Source organism: Teleopsis dalmanni, chromosome 2 (assembly GCF_002237135.1).
Source record: "Teleopsis dalmanni isolate 2A chromosome 2, ASM223713v2, whole genome shotgun sequence".
Taxonomy (NCBI): Eukaryota; Metazoa; Arthropoda; class Insecta; order Diptera; family Diopsidae; genus Teleopsis; species Teleopsis dalmanni.
The window spans coordinates 41,407,263-41,427,119 of NC_051847.1; the positions used below are offsets into that span (position 1 = coordinate 41,407,263).

Consider the following 19,857-nt stretch of genomic DNA (forward strand, 5'->3'; position numbering starts at 1 on the left):
CCTAAGTTTATAATTTAATATTGTCTAATTGTCCGCACTTATATCGGTATGGTGATCATGGAGGTTATCTTTAGCAAATAGAGGTTAGTATTCGGATGTAAATCGATTATGTCAAAAAGTCGCCTTGTCCTGTAAATAATTAGTTAAAGTTTCTATACGAAGATCTCTATGTACGATATCCATCAACTTGATGTACGAGAGTTCTTTTACAATCTCTTTGAGCGTTTAGAAGTGACTTGACTGAAGGCGTTTCATTGATGTCTTCCGGACCCCGATAATACATCCATAGAATGATATATCCATGCTTGAAATTTTTTTAAGGGATGTTTGCACTTTCTGGATATACTCTAAGTCCAATGGAAAGCTAAAATAGTTTAGGGTGTCTCTCTTTCTGTATGATCATTATTGATATGTATCTTAGTGTTGAAGCCCGCTATTGTATTCTCCTAATTGGTGTGAATCTTCTATTTTTAGAAAAAAATTTAGCTGTGTTTCTTTAATCAACCAACGATTGAGATACTTAATACAAATAATAATATCAGAAGAAGTGGGTCCGAAGGGTCTAAGTATGTTATTTAATCGAACTGGCTGCCACATTAGCCTTACACAATGTAACCCAATGTCGCAATGTGATCATGAATGGTGTTTGTTATGTTTAGTTACGATTAGCAGTTGCGCTCACAAGGCAAAGGAGTAGCTTGAGACTCCTAAGCCTTTCCCGCAAAATGAATCGAAGAACTATTTTTTTCTTTATAAAGGCTGGTAATGAGTATACAATGGTTGTGAGATCTACTTTGTTTAGCTAATGTAAAAAAGCTAGTCAGAGAGCATGAAACCTTGTGGAAGCCCTGCTTCCGTTGCTTTGAAGGAAAATTTATCCTTCATTCTGAACAGAAATGTACTGTTTTTTTAGAAGCAGTCAATGATGTGTTAAATTATAAATTAAATTATATTAAATTATAAACTAATTACTCTACGTTAAACTTACTATTCTTAATAGAGTATGCAATTATGTGAATTTTTTTAATTAATCCACAATTACAATCGATCATTAAATTTACTTATCATTTTTTACGTTTATTACTACCTTAGAACCAAAACTATAATTAATGTTCAACTGAGTCTGCAAAAACCTAATTGAATAGTGTAAAAATTGCGAAAACTCTGACTCCGATGTTGTCAAGGTGTGTGATTAATTTGAACTTTAAGTCATTTGGCAACCAGAAACAAGTGCACCATGTGCTGTGAACTACTGGAAATGCATAGTAAGAAAAATTCTTACTTTAAAGCCATTGGTCACTACTACCTTTTAGTATACAATTTCCCATCCTTTAAAGGTAAAACGAAACACGTAGAAGAATGCTGACAGCTGCAGGAGAAGAAAAGTGCATGCAACTATGTTTGGATGCATCACGCAGTGTGATTTCCCTGCTGTCGTGCTGCATCTTTAATGCCTTTAATGCTGCTGTCCTTAAGTTGTTCTCGTAAAATTATGTAAAGATTCTATTTAGTGATTTTACAGTTCTCCTATTTTGCTACGGTGTCAAGTTAATCTCACTTGACACAGTTAATTTAATTTAGTCAATATAAATGACGTTTAGATTCGTTTACACAATTTAAATGTCATTTAATTGGTATTCTCAGTAAATTAAAAAATTTGTAAAAATTAATTTTTTTCAGTTATATAGGAATTGAACTTAAGGAAGTTCATTGCAGCTCATTCATTTAGGTTCAAAAGGATTTGTATGAGCAGGTAATAACTTTCTAATTAAGAAAGGTTCAATAAACATAAACTCAGTAATATTATTGATTTATATTGATTCAAAATAAGAAAACCTGGAACTTGAGCGTTGACAGTTTGTGCAGCTTTAGCTACTTTTGAAAAACCACGATTAGTCATTGCTTCCAATTTGACAGGCACGAGCTCTAAGCCTGGCACTTGCAGTCCAAACAAATTATATACGAACTATAAACTAATTAAAAAGAAATTCAAATATTTCCTAAGACCACTGATGATGAGTAGTTGGCGTTACTCGAAATATCGTTGTATGTTTCACCGAATTTCAATAAATTAACTAAATTTTTGTTCTTGTCTTTGCTTTGCTATTCAAATTCATCTAACTTTTAAATAGTTTCTTTATAAATAGTTTCTCGGCAAGAAAATATTAACATTAAAAAAATAGTTTTGTTGATCGCAGAATTGTTCTGATAGCAAAAAACGAAAAAAAAAACAATGCAAATATGTCCGACGAAGGAAAGGGTTTGAAAAATGATTTGGGAGTTCTATTGTAATAACATATGTCCAGTCAATCTATATTTTATAGCATCCTGAAAAAACTAGGAATCCAATCCTACTCAGACTGCATATACTGTAGAGAAAAGAAAGAAACCGCATATCATATGCTAGTGGAATGCCCGGCTCTGATGCAAAAACAGAAGAAACTAGGAATCCAATTAAACTCAGATTGCACATACTGTAGAGAAGAGAAAGAAACCGCATATCATGTGCTAGGGGAATGCCCAGTACTGATGTAAAAGCAGAATTAACTAGGAATTCAATCCAAATCAAACTATAGATACTGTACAAAAGAGGGAGAAATTATATATCGTGTGCTAAGGGAGTGCCCGGCACTGATGCAAAAGCAGAAAAAACTAGGAATTTAATCTAACATAAACCGCAGATACTGTAGAGAAGAGAAAAACCGCATATCAAGTGCTAGGGGAGTACCCGGCACTGATGCAAAAGCAAAAAAAACTAGGAATCCAAGCGAACTCAGGCTGCAGATACTGTAGAGAAGAGAAAAAAACCGCATATCATGTGCTAGGGGAATGCCCAGCACTGATGCACAAGCGGAAGAAACACCTAGGAGGGTATTGCATGGAAAGTAGCAATTTAAGACTAAAAAAAATAAGCCCTATACTGTCTTTCATTACAGAAATTGGACTAGAGAAATACACTAATTCGACTATGGAGCACAATAGATTTCTTAGGTCGCAGTGTTGTATTCCTTTTATCATAATAATAATTATTTCATATATGTTTAGTTTTAAAAATTGTTGAGAAAAAAAGATGTTTTTTTTTTTGGATTTGAATGGAATGGAAAATCTCTTTCATATTTCGCAAAAACATCGTCTGAATTTCGTGAATTGTTTGGATATAAATAAAAATTTATAATTTAAGATATTTTAAACTTAGCCTAGAGATTTTGAAATTGGGTCAATGAAAATGCTATTGAATTAGATTTTATTGTTTTTTGTTTAGTATGAAATTTACTAAATTACAAGGTAGTTGCTTTGAAGTTTAGAGAGAGAAATAGAAAAAAAAATGATTAAAATTTCAACTTAAAATTATAGAAAATTTATAACCCAAACAAAATGTTTTCTGCCTTTCAACTAGAGAACAATAAACAAAAAGTAGTAGCAAAACGAGTCGAAATGTTAAAAATGTTCAAATATGTATGTACACGGATGAAATCCATTAAAATCAAATGCAAACAAGAGAAGAATAAAAATCCTACATAAACAATGAACCACATTCAAATTCACTTAACAATTGGTAAATTCAATCAAACCGAAACCCAAACAAGGCAACACTTCGCCAAAGCGAAAAAACCTCAGATGAAAAATCTGTAAACTAGAAAGAAAAAAAATAAAAATATTAGAAAAAAATTATAAAAAATGAAATAAAAAAAATTCATATTCAATTCCAAAAAAAAAATTCAAAAATATTAGAAGCCACAAAACACAATCGATAATGAAAAATTTCACTTTTCAATTTACGATTGCTACACAAAAACTAATGAACTACTTCGATTACATGGCATTGCCGTACAATAAAGGAGAAAAAGCACAGAAATTACTTTGAAAAATAAGCACTTGAGCTACTTCAGATTGTATCTCACTTGCGCGTATCCAATAAATACAATTATTATTTTGATCGATTCGTATGCAGGAATTATGGCTGCGACTTATAGATGTTTTGACTGGTTGCGTGTGTTGCGTATGCGTTTGCCGCCACTGCCATCGATACCGCCGCTAATACCGCTACCACCGCTACCAACTCTATTACTCTCTACTGTTATGTTTGTGTGGCGTGGGGTAGGGTTAATGTAAATATAATGTAAACAATATCAAAAGATACATTCATATATCAATTGAATAATGTATCTTTTTCTGTTTTGCTTAAGACTCTGTTTAGATTAATTATTCTCTTTTTTTTTTGTTGCTTTTGCATTGCATCAGCTGCACATTACGCATTAACCATCCGCCGTTGAGTTATATTTTTCATAAACTTTACTTAGGAGAAAAAAATTCATTCATTTGCATTTGTTTGTATCTCGTAAAAGGCATGAAATGCATGGAAATTCATCATAATTCGTTGTTTTGGTGTATCTTGGCAGCTTTTACGACATAACAAATTAAAAATTATTAATCAGGCGCGGACTAATGTAACTTCATTTTAATTCGTTTATGATTGAAATGCACAACAACAATAAAAGCACAATCCAAGTGCAACCCAAATGTGCAATGCAGTCACTGCTACTGCCACTGCGACTGCCACTGCCACTGCCACTGCAATTGCTGGATGGACTCGACTGCATTTCCATAATGGAAGTTCGTGATAAAGAATTATTTGCGTGCATTAATTGTTTGAAGGCATTTGTAATTCGCTTAAGTAGTCGCTGGTTTTCAGCCAACTTCCTTCGGTAAATGCATAAATAAATCCAAGGAGTTAACGTGCATTTTGCACTTTAACGCAAAGTGAAATGCCATATAAAAGCCACTTTTTAGCAATAAAAAATTTTTTATTCTTTTAATTTTTATTACCAGAAACACACGCAGATACTTTCGTATTATTTAAAATTTTATTATTTTTTTTATGAAATAATTTATTTACTTTTACTTTTCTACACACACACACTGCTCTACTCTTCCTAAGGTTGTGTAGAAATAAATATGATTTATTTAAAAAGATATTTCCTTAAGTGATATACGATAATATAAAAAAATCTTGATCTTGGCTAATATATATTTATGGCAATACTTGCATAGATAACATTTTTATATATTAACGAATCTTTTACTTGAAATAACGACTGACATTCTTTAAAGATATCTCGAAGCAACTTATGCAAGTTGTATTTTCCAATGATAATTTACCTCTTTCATAAAACATATTATAATCAATATAATCATAATACATATTATTAATAATCTAGTCAAGGCGCAAAGAGGGGTTTTGAAGAAACCTCGAGTTAAAAAAGAGTATAAGTGCTCAAAACGCTTCAACATAATAATAAACTTACTACGGTGCATAAAGCATTCCACTTCCCCATCACAACAAAAAAAAAAAATAAATAAACTTACTATACTCTATTCAGACGACACAACTTAAGATAATCGCACTAAGATGTCTTAAGTTGGTATTCAAATGATATTTTTGTGAAGAACACTTTAAGCCAGTGGCGTGAGAGAAACACAAAACTATATACTAACAATGTGGTATTGAAGAGTAGAGCATATCTTACTTAATACACTTATTAAATATGTATGCCATTCAGACGGCAAAACTTAAGATAGCTGCATTATGTCTTAGGTTGACATTAACATTATATGCTACAGTGACTTGAGAGAAACGTTTAAAACAGAACACAAAATTCCATGTGAAGACCGTCTCATTGAAGCGTAGGCGTAGTTTATTAGCGTAATTAACCATAGTAACCTAGCTTTGATCTATACTGAGATGTCTTTTGTTGATTTTTATAACAGATTCTTGTGAAAAAATCTGCAGTGTAGCCATAATAAACATTTATTGGACTACAGCCTACACCGAGGTGTCTTAGGTTGATATTTACTTGACAGTATTGCAAAGAAATTTGCAATTAAATTTAAATTTAAACTGTATATGAACGATAAGATACTGAAAAGCACGGCTTCACTTTAATGAATATATCAACCTGTTATGGGACAAAGACCTCACACAGTCCACCAGTTAGTGCTCTTTAACTTGCTCATACCACCGGAGATATTACCACTCCACCTATCACTTAAAACACCTTTTAAGTGGAATACTCCTTTCCAAGTACTTTTGACGCTTTTTTAGTTTAGGACAGCAAATGCGGTGAGTGCTGCTTTAACTGGAACACTTTATCGGTTAGTACTTGTTTAACTTGAAACGCAGGTACGCTGAGCACCGTAAATTTTGTCCATAGAGAGCTTTTCGTTCCAATTGCTTATTAAGCTCATAGTAGCATCAATTGACATTCGTTTTTTTCTCATTCGCCCTTATATGTCCATTTTTGGAGATTCCTTTTTGGAGATTCCTTTTTGGAGATTCTTTTTTGGAGATTCCTTTTTGGAGATTCCTTTTTGGAGAGCAGCGAGTACTGATACAACATTCTTCTTGCTTTATCCAATGTTGTCGATATCTTCTGCTTAAGCAAGGAGCTGTACTGTAGCCAGACTATTACTGCTGTGTAGCTTATAAAAAACCCTGGAGCCATAAACAAGTCGAGATAGATGATAGATGAAGCAGAAAGAGTGGTGCTTCTTGAGACCGTAAGAATGAGATCAAGAAAGATGCGAGCGCCAAAACAAAGAGGTTTGTTAAAATAGGAATGGTGCTCATGAATATGAACATAAGAAAGAAAGACGGGAGTCTCTTTAGACCGAAGGAACGGGATCAAGAAAGGTAAGTTATAATAAATAAAACAGTTTGACTCTAAGGCTTAAACCTAGAGCATCAACATATAAGAATGATTATAAGAATGAACGGGAATGGTTATCTTGTTACAGATCCACAGAGTATACTGAAAATACATTCTGTCTATCTCATTTCTTCTTTAATAGTCAATCATCATTCTTACCCAAGTCATTGGAAGGAGAATTAGAGATATTAGAGAATATAAGAGAATATAAGAGAACATTGTTTATATTGGTCAGTGACGGGTGAGTCAAACTAATCACTTGCTCTGTTCTTTGTTTGTTGTATTTGCATAACGGTCGTTCTTTCGCTAAATGGAATCAAAATTTTGCTGTAAATATTGTTTGAATGATATCGAAGAAAAAAATTATATTTTTTTTTAAATTTTCTACTATAAATAATAAGAAGAAGAAAAAGCTTTCTATTGTATGCAAGCAAACTTGTTTAAGATCTCTAAACTTACGTATGAGCAACGTTAATCACGCGTGTGCATATAAAAAGTTACAATATCACTGCGGAGCCTTAATGACAAGCATTTTGTGCACAACATCATTCACGATCAAAATTTTAGTTATTCAATTAAGTATTTTCTTAAGCAGATTTCTGGCTTTCTTGGATTGTGTTGAAAAGTGGAGAAATTGAATTCAATAATTGGGCGCCGCCTCAACACAGTAATTGAGCGTGGCTAACAGGAGAACGGGCCGCGAGCAGCAAAAGACACTGGCAAGTAATTGCCTAAGTCTGCCACTTTTCACGCTGTTACCCGTTTTTTTACTCATTCATTTTTCTAAAGTTTATGGATAATGTTTTTAATGGTTTACTTTCCAATTGCAAAGTGAGGCAGCAACATAATCAACAGCAACATTTGTATTTGTAACAACATCCAGCAACATCAGCAGCAGCACCAACAGCACCAACAATCGTAGCTACTGCATTTACAGTTGCAAATTATTTTGGCATGAATTTTAAATTTAAGTAAATATCGTATAAATGCTAACAATTTAAATACAGGGTGTTTGTTAACATTGACATACAATATGGCTTCCATATGGCTTCGACTGTAAACTAGTCGTATAAGCGTTTCACATTGGCCCCCCTGTAGGAAATACATAATCTATGCTCCGCAATTTAGGTAACATAAAAAATAATTTATTTTACTCCTATGCAAACAACTCATCCGAGGAAAAGTCAAAGAAGTCGCGGAAAAGTAACTCGGAAAGTGATTATCATTTGAATATAGCATTTTGTCTTTCAGTTACTCGAAATTAAATGCAATGAAACAAGAGCAGATCGAAAATAAAATAAAATTAATGAAAACTGAAGTGCGCACACATGTTTTCGTACTCAACGCGCCTAACCCGACCAGTTGTGATCCTCCAGCTTAGCTAAATGAAATCAGTGCGTTGCTAGATATGATATTTAAGATAAATAGCAAGATCGTGATTCCAATTTAGGCTTGAGTGGCTCTAATCTTAGGCCTAATCCGTAATCATAGAACAACAGTTGCACTGTTTTTATAGCAAAAGTTGCTGCGACTCTTCACTCTACCTTCTCTTCGCACTCCTCTTCTTTGCTAAAGTGTCTTGAGTGCACACGATCGATCTAATTAAGCGTAACTTATCGTTACTCTAATCTGAAAATAAATTCGAATATGAAAAAAATTCTAAGCACTCACATTAATTTCCTTTTGAAGACTGTAGTCTTATTTCTGATAAATGTATGAACCTTTTTACTATTGCCACACAGAGAAGAGATGTGGTGCTGATGTTTTTTGTGGTACTGAAATCTGCACGTAGTTACGCAGATCATTAGGTTGCAGAAGGAAATAATTTGTTGAGATTGATATATGAGAGGTATAATGTGTGTTCATGTTAGAAGAAAATATTCTATATTCTAATCGATAGTGTTAAGAAAAGGCATATAAATATGCATAGACATTTAGCTTTATTATAGCATTTAAAAATATTTGAAAAAAAATATTTAAGTACTATTTGAAGCAGAATTTGAATGTGAAACTAATAAATTTGAAGAGAAATCGAAACAAAATACGAGGTACATACCACTAAATTATAATTAGTAATTTATTAAATAACCTATTATTAATTTAATATTAATTTAATATTAATTTAATATTAGCAATTTATAATAGTTACTAATATTTTGATTATACGAAGTTAAACGATTGAAGTGTTACCTATTAAAGCGACTATATCTTTCAAAATTTCAGAATCATTCACTCACTCTAGCTCGATGTGGCCACGTTTTGCCTTGACTATGGCCTTCAAACTGTTAAACAATGAGTTGCATGCTTGTTGAATGTGACCTTCCGGTATTTTGACCCAATCCTGAACAATGGCTTTCTTTAGCGCATTCACACTGGCCTTTTTTCTTCGCCTCAATCCGAGGGAATAGTTCATCGGATTTGCACAAATCCGAAATCAAATTCGAAATCCATTGTGTGAACGAAATAAAGTGTGGAATATGATTTTTTAAATATTCTTGGTTCACAAAAGCTTTATAAAACGGTACCGAGTCCTGTTTGAACGTATATGGTCTACGACCGAATTGTTTTATGTTAATTGTTATAGCGCTGTATAACCACAAAACAGATGTGAAGCCGCTCTCTGTGGTAAGAATCACTGAAGCGAAGACTTAATCTTCTGGTGTGGTTAGCTAAAGGACAGAGACTGTTAGCCAACTCAGTCTATATGTTAAGATTATATGTTTATGGGGCGTCGTTGGTGCAGATAATAGTGACTCTGTCTTTTAAAAAACTCAACCCCTTAGATTTGTCCAGCTATAGTCTTAGGATCGTCTCAATCAGTTTGTTTGGTTTCTTCTTATTTTACAGGAACTAATTTGCATATAGATTTTTGGAGCAGTGGGAATAAACGCAGTACATATATAAAGCTGATATTTTTTTTGCGTCTTATTGAGATTGCTTGGTTTTTTTTTCATTTAGCAGGGATCAACTTGCGTGCATATATCTAAATAACAGTGATATCTTGCCTTTCAAGGCTTTGAACATGCATCCATTGTGAAGCCACAGTCTTTGTGACACATTTTCTGTCCTTAGCAAATAAGATAAATATATCATTGTTTTTGGAAATCAGAAACCACTATACCACTATGATTCATAAATGAAGCATTTGAAGATCAATCCTATTTGCAACTTTAGTCTAACAAAATTTTTGTTTGACTTTTTATGAAAAAATCTTAAATATTAGACAAATGACTTTATCTGGTGAGAAAGTCCAAAAAGTTTTCTGACCTTTATCCTTGTTCAATACATAAATAGTACTTGTCAATAGAGAAATGAGGCTGACTTATGTTTAAAAGCAATCCATTTTTGCATCGGGAACCTTGTACAGGCTAAAAATTGTATTTTTATATACATGTTCAGCATTGATCTTAAGCTTCCTTGTGGAGCTTCTAGCGTTTAATGACATTTGTATTAATTAATCATTTATTCAGAGGATTATTCAGAGGATATATATTATTTGGTTAATCGTAGTTCACTTACAAATTCTAAAAAAATAATATATAAACTTAAAAAATTTTATTCAAATTTATAAAAGATTTGTTTCGAAATTTGTTCCGGTTGTGAAAAGAACTTCGGAGGTCACACAAATTTTTGGGTAAAATTAAGAAAGATTTTAAAATTTTATTGGAATCGATTGTATCTGTTCCTGTGCTCGTTTGACCTTAATAAACTTCAACTGCATATACTGAGCTTCATACATAACTTTGATTATCTATAAGAAGTGATGTAGATTGAGTATAATTTATGATTTGTTACTATCTTCTATCTACAGCAGTAACTAGGAGTTCATTTGGTAAGAATTCTACTTATATATCAAAAAGATTGTACTTCTTTAACAATTTGACATTGATGCTAAATTCCTTTTTTTTAGCTCCCTACAACTAAGGGTATCTAAATAAATCACCGAATGAGGTATGGAATAATTCTATGTATAATCAATTTTTTTTCGTCCAAGTTATTTTTGTTAAACGTAGTTATCTCTGACTTTTAAAAAAAAATAATTTGTAGTTTTCAAAAAATTTTTTTTAATCTTTGAAAAATCGAAAGATTTGTTTTGAAATTTCTTCGTTTTCTGGTCATAAAAATATTTTTGGTTTTAAGATAGAAAGGTTTTATGATATACAAGATTTATAGAAAGTTATTTGTTCGAAATTGATTGTAGCGATTTCCCATACTCTGGGACCAAATATAACTGGACATGAGCTCTTGTTCGTATTCGACAAGAGATCCGAATTTTTAGTAACAATTTTCTGGGCGTGAGGTTAGATACATTTTTCGATTAAAGTTACGATTATATTTCTCATATAGTTTTGCTAGTTATTGAAATTAACAAATATAACTTTTTAAATATTTTTCAAATTTAACAAATTCTTAGGTCTCCATAATTAAGAAGTTTAGAGGTATATTGAAATGGTTATGAATTACGCAAACTGAAATGTCCCGCAGACTTAAAAATTTAATGCAAGTATTTACGCGATCCTTTGCAAAAAAATATGACAATGGTCCGAAGATCGTCATTGTGGAGCAAAGGAAACATAACGATGAAGAACAAATTGAAAGCTCATACAAAAAATTGGGAGGATCGGGCATATATAATTTCAGTAATCATCGTGAAGTGAAAAGTTATAATAAGTATACACCATATGAGTATAAAACAAGATTGGACGAAAAATACTTATTAGAAGCAAGTACAAAAACTTATTCTAGCCCACTTCAAGGATATGCAGTACATGAGAAACCGTCACGGAAACAGATGTCAAAGCAACCTACATCGAAAATTGTGGACAATTATTATGAATCTATCCGTCAGCAGAAAAATGCTTCAGTTTCACCTACACCAAAGATTACTGGACCTAGTAATAGTTTAAAGACTGCTTTAGAATTATATGCAGAAAAAGCTAAAAGTTTTTCAAATAATGAAGAAAACTATTCCCATCCAACCAAATATACTGACTCTACAGATATACCTACTTTGCAACCCATTTCAAAATGTGTCAAACCAAGTTCTGAGGTATCACGTCTAGACGATGTACACAATGAAAATACTGTGTTAAAAAAAGAGTATGGAAAGGGTTTAATGGACATCGTGGAAGAAAATGGTCTAAAGGGAGTAAGTACGAAAAGTTCGCAACAATACTTAAAGATAAAAACAACTTCATCTCCTGGTGATGTCGACTCGTTAATGACAGAATTTATTAATCGTAAGGATGGCAATAAGAATACCGTTTCAAATGCAGGCGCTGTGGCTAAAAACAAAACTACAAAGATTCAAAAGGAAATTAAAAAGGTTGAAGATTTGAAGGTTCAAAAGGAAAATGTAAAAGTTGAAGACTTGAAGATTCAAATGGAAAATAAAAAAGTTGAAGATTTGAAGATTCGTATGGAAAATAAAAAGGTTGAAGACTTGAAGATTCAAATGGAAAATAAAAAGGCTGAAGACTTGAAGATTCAAAAGGAAAATAAAAAAGTTGAAGACTTGAAGATTCAAAAGGAAAATAAAAAAGTTGAAAACTTGAAGATGTCTGCATGTAAATCAGCTGTTGCACTTATTGACATTACATATAACCCTTCTGAAGATATTCAGTAATAATTAGTATCAATAGTTGTACATTCCGTTTAAAAAGCAATATGTAATGCGAACAAGACTGACGGGCATGATAATTCATGCGATGCGTAACTAAAATCTAATTTATTGTAGAATTGTACTATAAGTATAGTATATCTAATCAATTCGGATTTATTTTTGAAAACTTTACATTGTTAGTTATTTATTTTTACTAAACAATAAACAATACCAGTTATTACAAAAATTCGAATTATTATTGGGGATTATGATTTAGATAGCAACTAAGTGTGATTTATTTTAAAACACAAAAAGTATTTTTAGCTTGCAAAAAGCATTTCAAGTACCTGAGAATTATATTTTCTAAAAATTATTGAAACCATTTAATCATTTGCCATTGTTTAAATTGTTTCAATCGAACAAAAATCAAATAGTCCATGATATGATATGATGTGAATGCTAATTGAAATCATTGATGACTTCAAAAGCACTATTTTATATTCTCTGTAAAAAATATCGGGATTGATTAAATGGAATACAAACATTTTCCATCAACTAAAATTTGTCACTTTTAACTTAGGCCTTATCGAGTTAGATCTACTCTGTGACGTACCAATTTGAAGTTAGAAGGTACATGAAAGTCGACTGACTTTTTGAAATAGCAGTCGAAACACTGAGGCCAAATAAGAGTATTGTGGTATCACATGATATTAGTAGGACCCTTAAATCAGTAAGACCCTTAAATCAGTAAGATTCAGACAGCATTGGGGATCTATTACATAATCCTTTAAGATTTTTAATTCAGTAAGGGACGTCTTACAAAAGTATCAAGGATGAAACAGCTCTTTATCCTATTATCTGGAATGTCACAATAATAATAAATTTTATCAATGTTAAATGTTATCATCATTTACTTATAAAAAACTTTTGGACATGGTTTTAGACCCACTTACATCAATCTACGAATAAGACACTGATCTAGATAGATGCATGATTAATTCTTGCAAAATTCAATTATTCTGCTTACCCTTGACCCCTAAATTTATTAGTTTTGAGATTATTATAAGAACAATATAATGACAAAACAGTTTTAATAGGTTCTCCATTGTAGAGAGATCGTGGTCTCCCATGGTCTCGCATAGTTTTCGAAGTGATTGTGTCGACTATAGTTTGGAGCCGTTGCATAAATCCTTTTGGTAAGAATAAAGGCTTAAATAATTATTATTTTATTGTTGACATGTTCAAAATTCTAAATTCCAGAACTTAATCTAATCACAAAAGATTTCCAACTGTTTCTATTACGCGCTATAGCTCATAGTTCACTGAAAGATTCGCCCAATTTTCTGTTGATTGTTCTTTATCATGTAGACTTTGGTTGACCGCGATTTCTTCTTCCTTGATGATTTTTGGTTTTAATAAGAGTGTCATTGCTGAAAACTAATTTGTGGTGCTATCTTTTACGCGCATTCTTTCCAAACTAATAATTTTCCAGATTCCAGGCAAATTTAATATATTTTCTATACATTAATGTCAATTTTTTCTTGCCAAAAGTGTTGCGTCTTATAACGAAAAAAAACTATTTAAAAGTTAGAAGGGTTCGCATAGAAATGAAAAGACAACAACAAACATTTTAGTTAATTTTTTGAAATTTGGCCATACAATGCTGTTTCAAGTATTGGCAAATACTCATTATCAATGGCGCTAGGAAATAATCGAATTATTTAATTTCTATTTATTTTTATATTAATTTTAAGAACTTTTAAGTCATTGTTTTACAAAAATTTCTTATATATTTACTTAGGATAAGTCGTAGCAAATTTTGTTACATATTCTTTTTTTTTGCTATTTCATTCCATGCCTTTGCCTCAGCCTACAGCGTCTGCAGTGAACCCACCCAGGTGGCAAATTTGAATGGAACAATAAACCAATAAAAAAAATGTTGGTAAAAAATGGAAAGCAATAAGCAAAACTAGATTATAACGAAAAATACGTAACTTCTTTAAAAATAGGGTTCAGCGCAGCGACGATTACTAGCTGGACGCCAAAAAATGGGCGCAAGTTCAAGAGGTTGCGATCGACATTCATTAGCTAAATGACTGCAGCACGTTTAACGCATCAGTCTTAGATACACAATAAATCGAGGAAAAGGTGGCGGATGCAGAGGAGTATATGAGGAAAGTGCCAAAGACATAAGCACGCATGATTTAGTAATTTTTTTTTGGTTTGGTTTTAAGATTTGTGGATGGACCACTTTGAATAGCTGTAATATTCACTGCTTGTGGTTGCCAAAGTAAAATGTAATTAAAATACCAAACGCCAAACACGCATTCACATACAAACCCACAGCTATATAATATCTGCAATTGTGTCTATTTTGAAGAAAACAAAAAAAAAAAGAAAAAAAAAAAGAGAAAAAAGAATTGAATTATAGAAATAATAATAGAACAGCAGAACGTATGAATAATAACGTAAGGAAGCTCGAGCAAATGAGTTCTCTGCCTGCCTGGTTTACCAGAAATTAGAAGAGGAACAACACTGTTTTTGCTGCTGCTTGGTAGCTGGTAGTGGCTTTTGCTGGCAGCTCTACTTGAGTTACCAACATGCCTCGAAAATCATTTATCATTGCCGGTGGGAAATCGAATGAGAGTAGCGGCGCGAGGATTGATTTTCTAATTTATGTTTAGTAACAAATTATTTAATTTTTGAGAGCAGCAGCGCTGTTTCGCTTCGAGTAGAATATCGAGTTTCGGCTAACGATGTGTGTAAATGCGGAAATAACTCCTCGATAGCAGATAGTAGTAGATTATAGAGTATCTTGGATTAGGTTATTAAGTACAACTGTGAAAAGAATGCGGTAATATTAACTAAATTGGTGAAAATTGGCTGCATTCAGTTAGAATTAAATTAGTAAATTATTAACTAAGTTTTATTAAATGCAGCGAAATTCGTATAGAAATTCATAAAGTTGCGATAAATTGAAATTTTTTAGTTTCATGTTTATTAGGCACTTTTTAATTGAAACCGCATGAGTGATATTCTTAGATTTCCTTATTGTTTTTAATTATATCACAGCTACTCCAAGCAGAAGTTCTTTAGATTCATTTAACAAAATTGAGTTGCTTTAACATTAATTAATAAAAAATAAGGTTTTTCTCCTTAGGCAGTATTTAGAACTAATCAATTTTCAAGAAATTTAATGGGTTAGTAGAACTAAGTAACTTCGATTACAGTTAATATATCGTGTTACTAAATTGTAAAGAATTTAATTAAAAATATTTTAAAAATGTAGAATTTGACATAAAAAGTAGAGAATTTAGCATAACTGATTTTAATAGAAAGAGGCTAAATCAAGAACTGAAATTAACAAAACATGAATTGAATATTTTTATAAAACTCTTAATTAAAATATTTACAACTGATAAACCTGTAAGAATGCTTTATATTAAACATGCCTAGATGATTTGCTTTCACCAGTATTTCGACAATTAGTTACCCTTAATATAATATATACATACGTATATAATGAAATTAATTGCAAGTAAAATCGACAAATTTATAAAATAAAATAAAATAAAATAACAAAATCTATCTAATGTTAGCGTTTCGTTTGAAGGCTTTCAGTTATTTAATTAGAGATCACAGTTTTTAGACCGCACTTAAGATTTTCATAGACGTCAATGCATTTCCAATTTGTAAAATTTTTAGTTTAAATTTCTCAATACCCAACAGGTCTTCTCATATGCAAATTGCTTCGTACACATTTGCTGACTAAGAGTATAATAAAATTAATTGATCAAAATGACTTAGATCGGATGGAAATTAACTAAATTGCCAAGGTGATGAAAACTACATATATATACCTATACCAAAATTATTTCATATAACTAACTACCTAAACATACTCTATCGCACAATGTTCGTAATAGGGTTAAAGACTTCATAATCGAATTGAACTAGACACGTTAATAAAGGGAATATTTAATTGCCTTGTGATCGTTAAATTTGCTATTAAACTATTAGCGAGAAACTGGGTTAATGAAAGATAAAAAATATTTTTAATTTGCAGCTTGTTACGATTTGCATGTGAACTACTGCAAATCATTTTACATGTCTAATTAATTATAACAAAATGTTACTTTCTAAATATTGAACATTTTTTTGCGCAAAATTCAGGCCTTTAAACTACTTTAACTGCTGGAAACTGTGAGAAAATACCGCGCATATAGCCTACGTGATTAGTAGTTAGTTCAGTTGCCTTTACGGCCTACTATGACTTCAATAGGCTTTCCAATATGACTCCAATACGAAACTCCAATACGAAACTCCAATACGAAACTCCAATAGAAAGCAAAGTAATTCTGTGTGGGCTTTTTTATGGCGCTGCCGTAAAAATTTTGTGAAATACAATGAAACGAAATTAAATTATTTGGTTAATAACTTCTCCCTTTTGAAGTTATTTAATTATAATTTCATTTGAATGAAATACTTTATTTTTTTTTTTCAATAAAGCTAAAAATGAAATAATTTTCATAATTTCAATTTGATGATCGATAATTAAATTGATTTAATAGCATGTGTGGACTATTAAAATGTATCGTGGTACGTAATAAAAATGCTTTAAAACGCAATGTAAACGCCTTTCAAATACCGCCAAAGGGTTAAATCTTATTACCTCGCATAGTGTACAGCGTTCGCAAGACTTTTAGATATGAAGACATGTAAATATGCATAAAAACATTAAAGAAAAAAAAAAAAACAATTTAATCTTAAAAAAAAAAAAGAATTCGTACAGCATAAAATTCAATGAGCGAAATTTATTGAGTTCACTTTTTTTTTTTTTTGAATATTCGTTCACATACAAAAAGTTTGTATCTATTGAGCAGCGTCCTTCCTCACTATGATTGTTAAACAGAAATGAAATGATATTAAGAGAATTGATTAATAATCATAGTAAAAACCACAAAGAAATATGCTACACCACAAACGCTAAAGAACAACAATAACAATTACAACAAAAAGTATTTTAACAAATCCAGATTCTAAGCATTAAAGCGCCTCTCGATTTAGATGAAAACTTAAAGAAACATTAAAGATACACAGCTGCGTAGCCACATCGAAATAAATAGGGATCCAATTTTAATACAAATACAAGAAGACTCTAAAGTCACTCTCTAGTGCACTAGCACGTCACGACACATGCAATAAATAGCTACTAATATTTGCAGATTCTGCTGTGATGAAGAAGAGTCTATGGAACATTTGATCACCAACTGTGATGCACGAGGCGACAGAAGACCCAAAATTTTAGGTGCATTCCAACTAGAGGATGAAGACCTTCAAAATCTCCCTCCGAAGTAGTTGTTTCGATTCCTCGAGATACTAAATGTCTAAATACAAAGGAGTGCAAAATAAATCAAGCTGGTCACAGTACATAGGGGCCTTAACCTAATCCAAAACCCTCCCATAAATGCGTTTTCAATATTTTTCACATTTGATTATTTCATCGACCGAAAAATAGAAAGATATTATAGAAAAATTAATGTTTTAAAGAAGCCTATTTTGTTAAGATGGTATCCCACTCTGTAGTTGTCTCTTAGAGATTCTTTTAGTCTACGAAGCCTATTTTGTTAAGATGGTATCCCAGTCTGCAGTTGTCTCTTAGAGATTCGAGGAAAATTTTGATATTGTGTCTGTTTATATTGTGTATAAAGTATATTATTGACTACTTTAGATGGATTAATAAACCTCTTGGCCTGTCTTTAGCCATTATAGTTCAAACATTAGCTTTTGCATTAGATGTTGAATTAGAATTGGATATATATATGTACGACACGTTAAACTGAAAAAAATCAAATGTCTATATTGTAAAATAGTCCGAAATATTTTAGAAGAGTTAAAGGCTAAGGAACTCCAACACCTTGCCTTGTGTACAGCACTGATCCAAAGTAAATGGAACTTTAAGAAAATATCTTAAAATCATCAACTGAAAATTCCATTCGTGGGTAGAATTGTTTCTTCATTGATTTGCAACCAAAATTTCATAACATTTGAACCAATAAAAGCGTAGGTATGGAGTCTGAACTATGGAAGTTACTTTTTGCGCATGAAAACAGAGTATATATTACGAAGTGTAAGAATACTGTTTCATACATTTCCTAGTTACTGCATTCGTTTTTGCATCAAAACGGGACAAACTCTGTACACGTGTTTTGATGTTTCATTTGCTCCGCTAGAAAACCTATAAGTTCCTTTAGTGTTAGTTCCCTGTTTTGTAAGGTGATAATTGAACCTATAGTACTTAATTACATACTGTTGTCCTCTCCGTGAAGCATAGGACCTCAAATCTATTGTTCATGTTTCATTCATCGTGTTGATATTTTGGCGTAAATTTGGCACCTCCATATCCGTTCTGCCAGCTGCATCTTGTTCGAGGGGATTTTCGAAGTTTACTCGATTTTCCCATGGAGAGAGATTTACTTTGGTATTTGAATCCATGCCTAGACATCAAGAGAAATTTAAGAAACGGTCGATGTTTGATGAGTTCAACGACCATATTTGACACGTTTATATAGTGAATCGTCTGTTACAAGTCCGCACAACCACACCTAACCTGGTAAACAGACGTTAGAGTTGTTGTTGGATTCGCTGTATTCACCTTCAACCTTACCGGCAAGAGAGGACATACCAGTAGCTACGCTACCGCTTGCATCGTTCTCAGGATCATTATACATACTGAGCCGCTCCGCTACGTCAAGATAGCAATCCCCGGAACCTATAGTGCTCTGATAGAATTCCTATAATGATTTTTAATATATTAATTGTATGAAATTATTCAAACATTTAAGTTGAAACTTCTAATAAGTAGGTTTGTTTGTGATCGTCTTGGTAGGTTACAATCGGTATACATTTCCTGATTTCCTAATGATATTACTAGCCGTTTGATCATAGGGATCATAGGGTTACGCTTCATCTGAGTAACCCTAAATGGAATACGATGAAATTACAAATATATTTTACATATTTTAATGGTGTACCTAGTATATCAAGGCCAATTGATTGTAGGCTTTATAGGTTGTCTACATAAACTAATTCTTACAAACAGCAATAGCTAAAATAACGTAAAACAACAAAGACAACAAATACTATCAAAACAACAACAATAACAACAATAACAACAAAAACAACAAGAACAACTGCAGCAATAATAACAATTTAAAAGTTGGCAATAATTCTGGCTTAAATCTATTTTCGTATGTATATCGATCGCTACAATTGAGCAGACAAAGTGTAGTTTATGGAACACGTTTATGGCTTACACCGCATACATACTTCAGCATACATACATACACACATCACTATTGAAATGTATCTAGACTTACCTGTATGCAGAGCATTTGAGCCAATTCATTTCAAATTGCTTTTGGCTACACCAACAATAACTTCAACTATAGCTGCGGATAGAAAAAAGGTAGAAAATCTTAAAGTTACTTGTTCAATATATTTTAGCCAGTTGTGGGTTTGGCCATACCAAGTTATGATTGAGTTCTA

The 19,857-nt window shown here is 32.0% G+C and overlaps 1 protein-coding gene across 1 annotated transcript; it reads left to right on the forward strand.

The window, feature by feature from the left end:
• The first annotated feature begins 10,795 nt into the window (after positions 1-10,795).
• Positions 10,796-12,333, forward strand: LOC119674368 (MATH and LRR domain-containing protein PFE0570w-like). Its single transcript, XM_038085504.1, has 2 exons — positions 10,796-11,007; positions 11,122-12,333. Exon 2 carries the CDS (start codon positions 11,182-11,184, stop codon positions 12,331-12,333), a length of 1,152 nt encoding a protein of 383 aa, XP_037941432.1. The 5' UTR covers positions 10,796-11,007; positions 11,122-11,181.
• Positions 12,334-19,857: the final 7,524 nt, after the last annotated feature.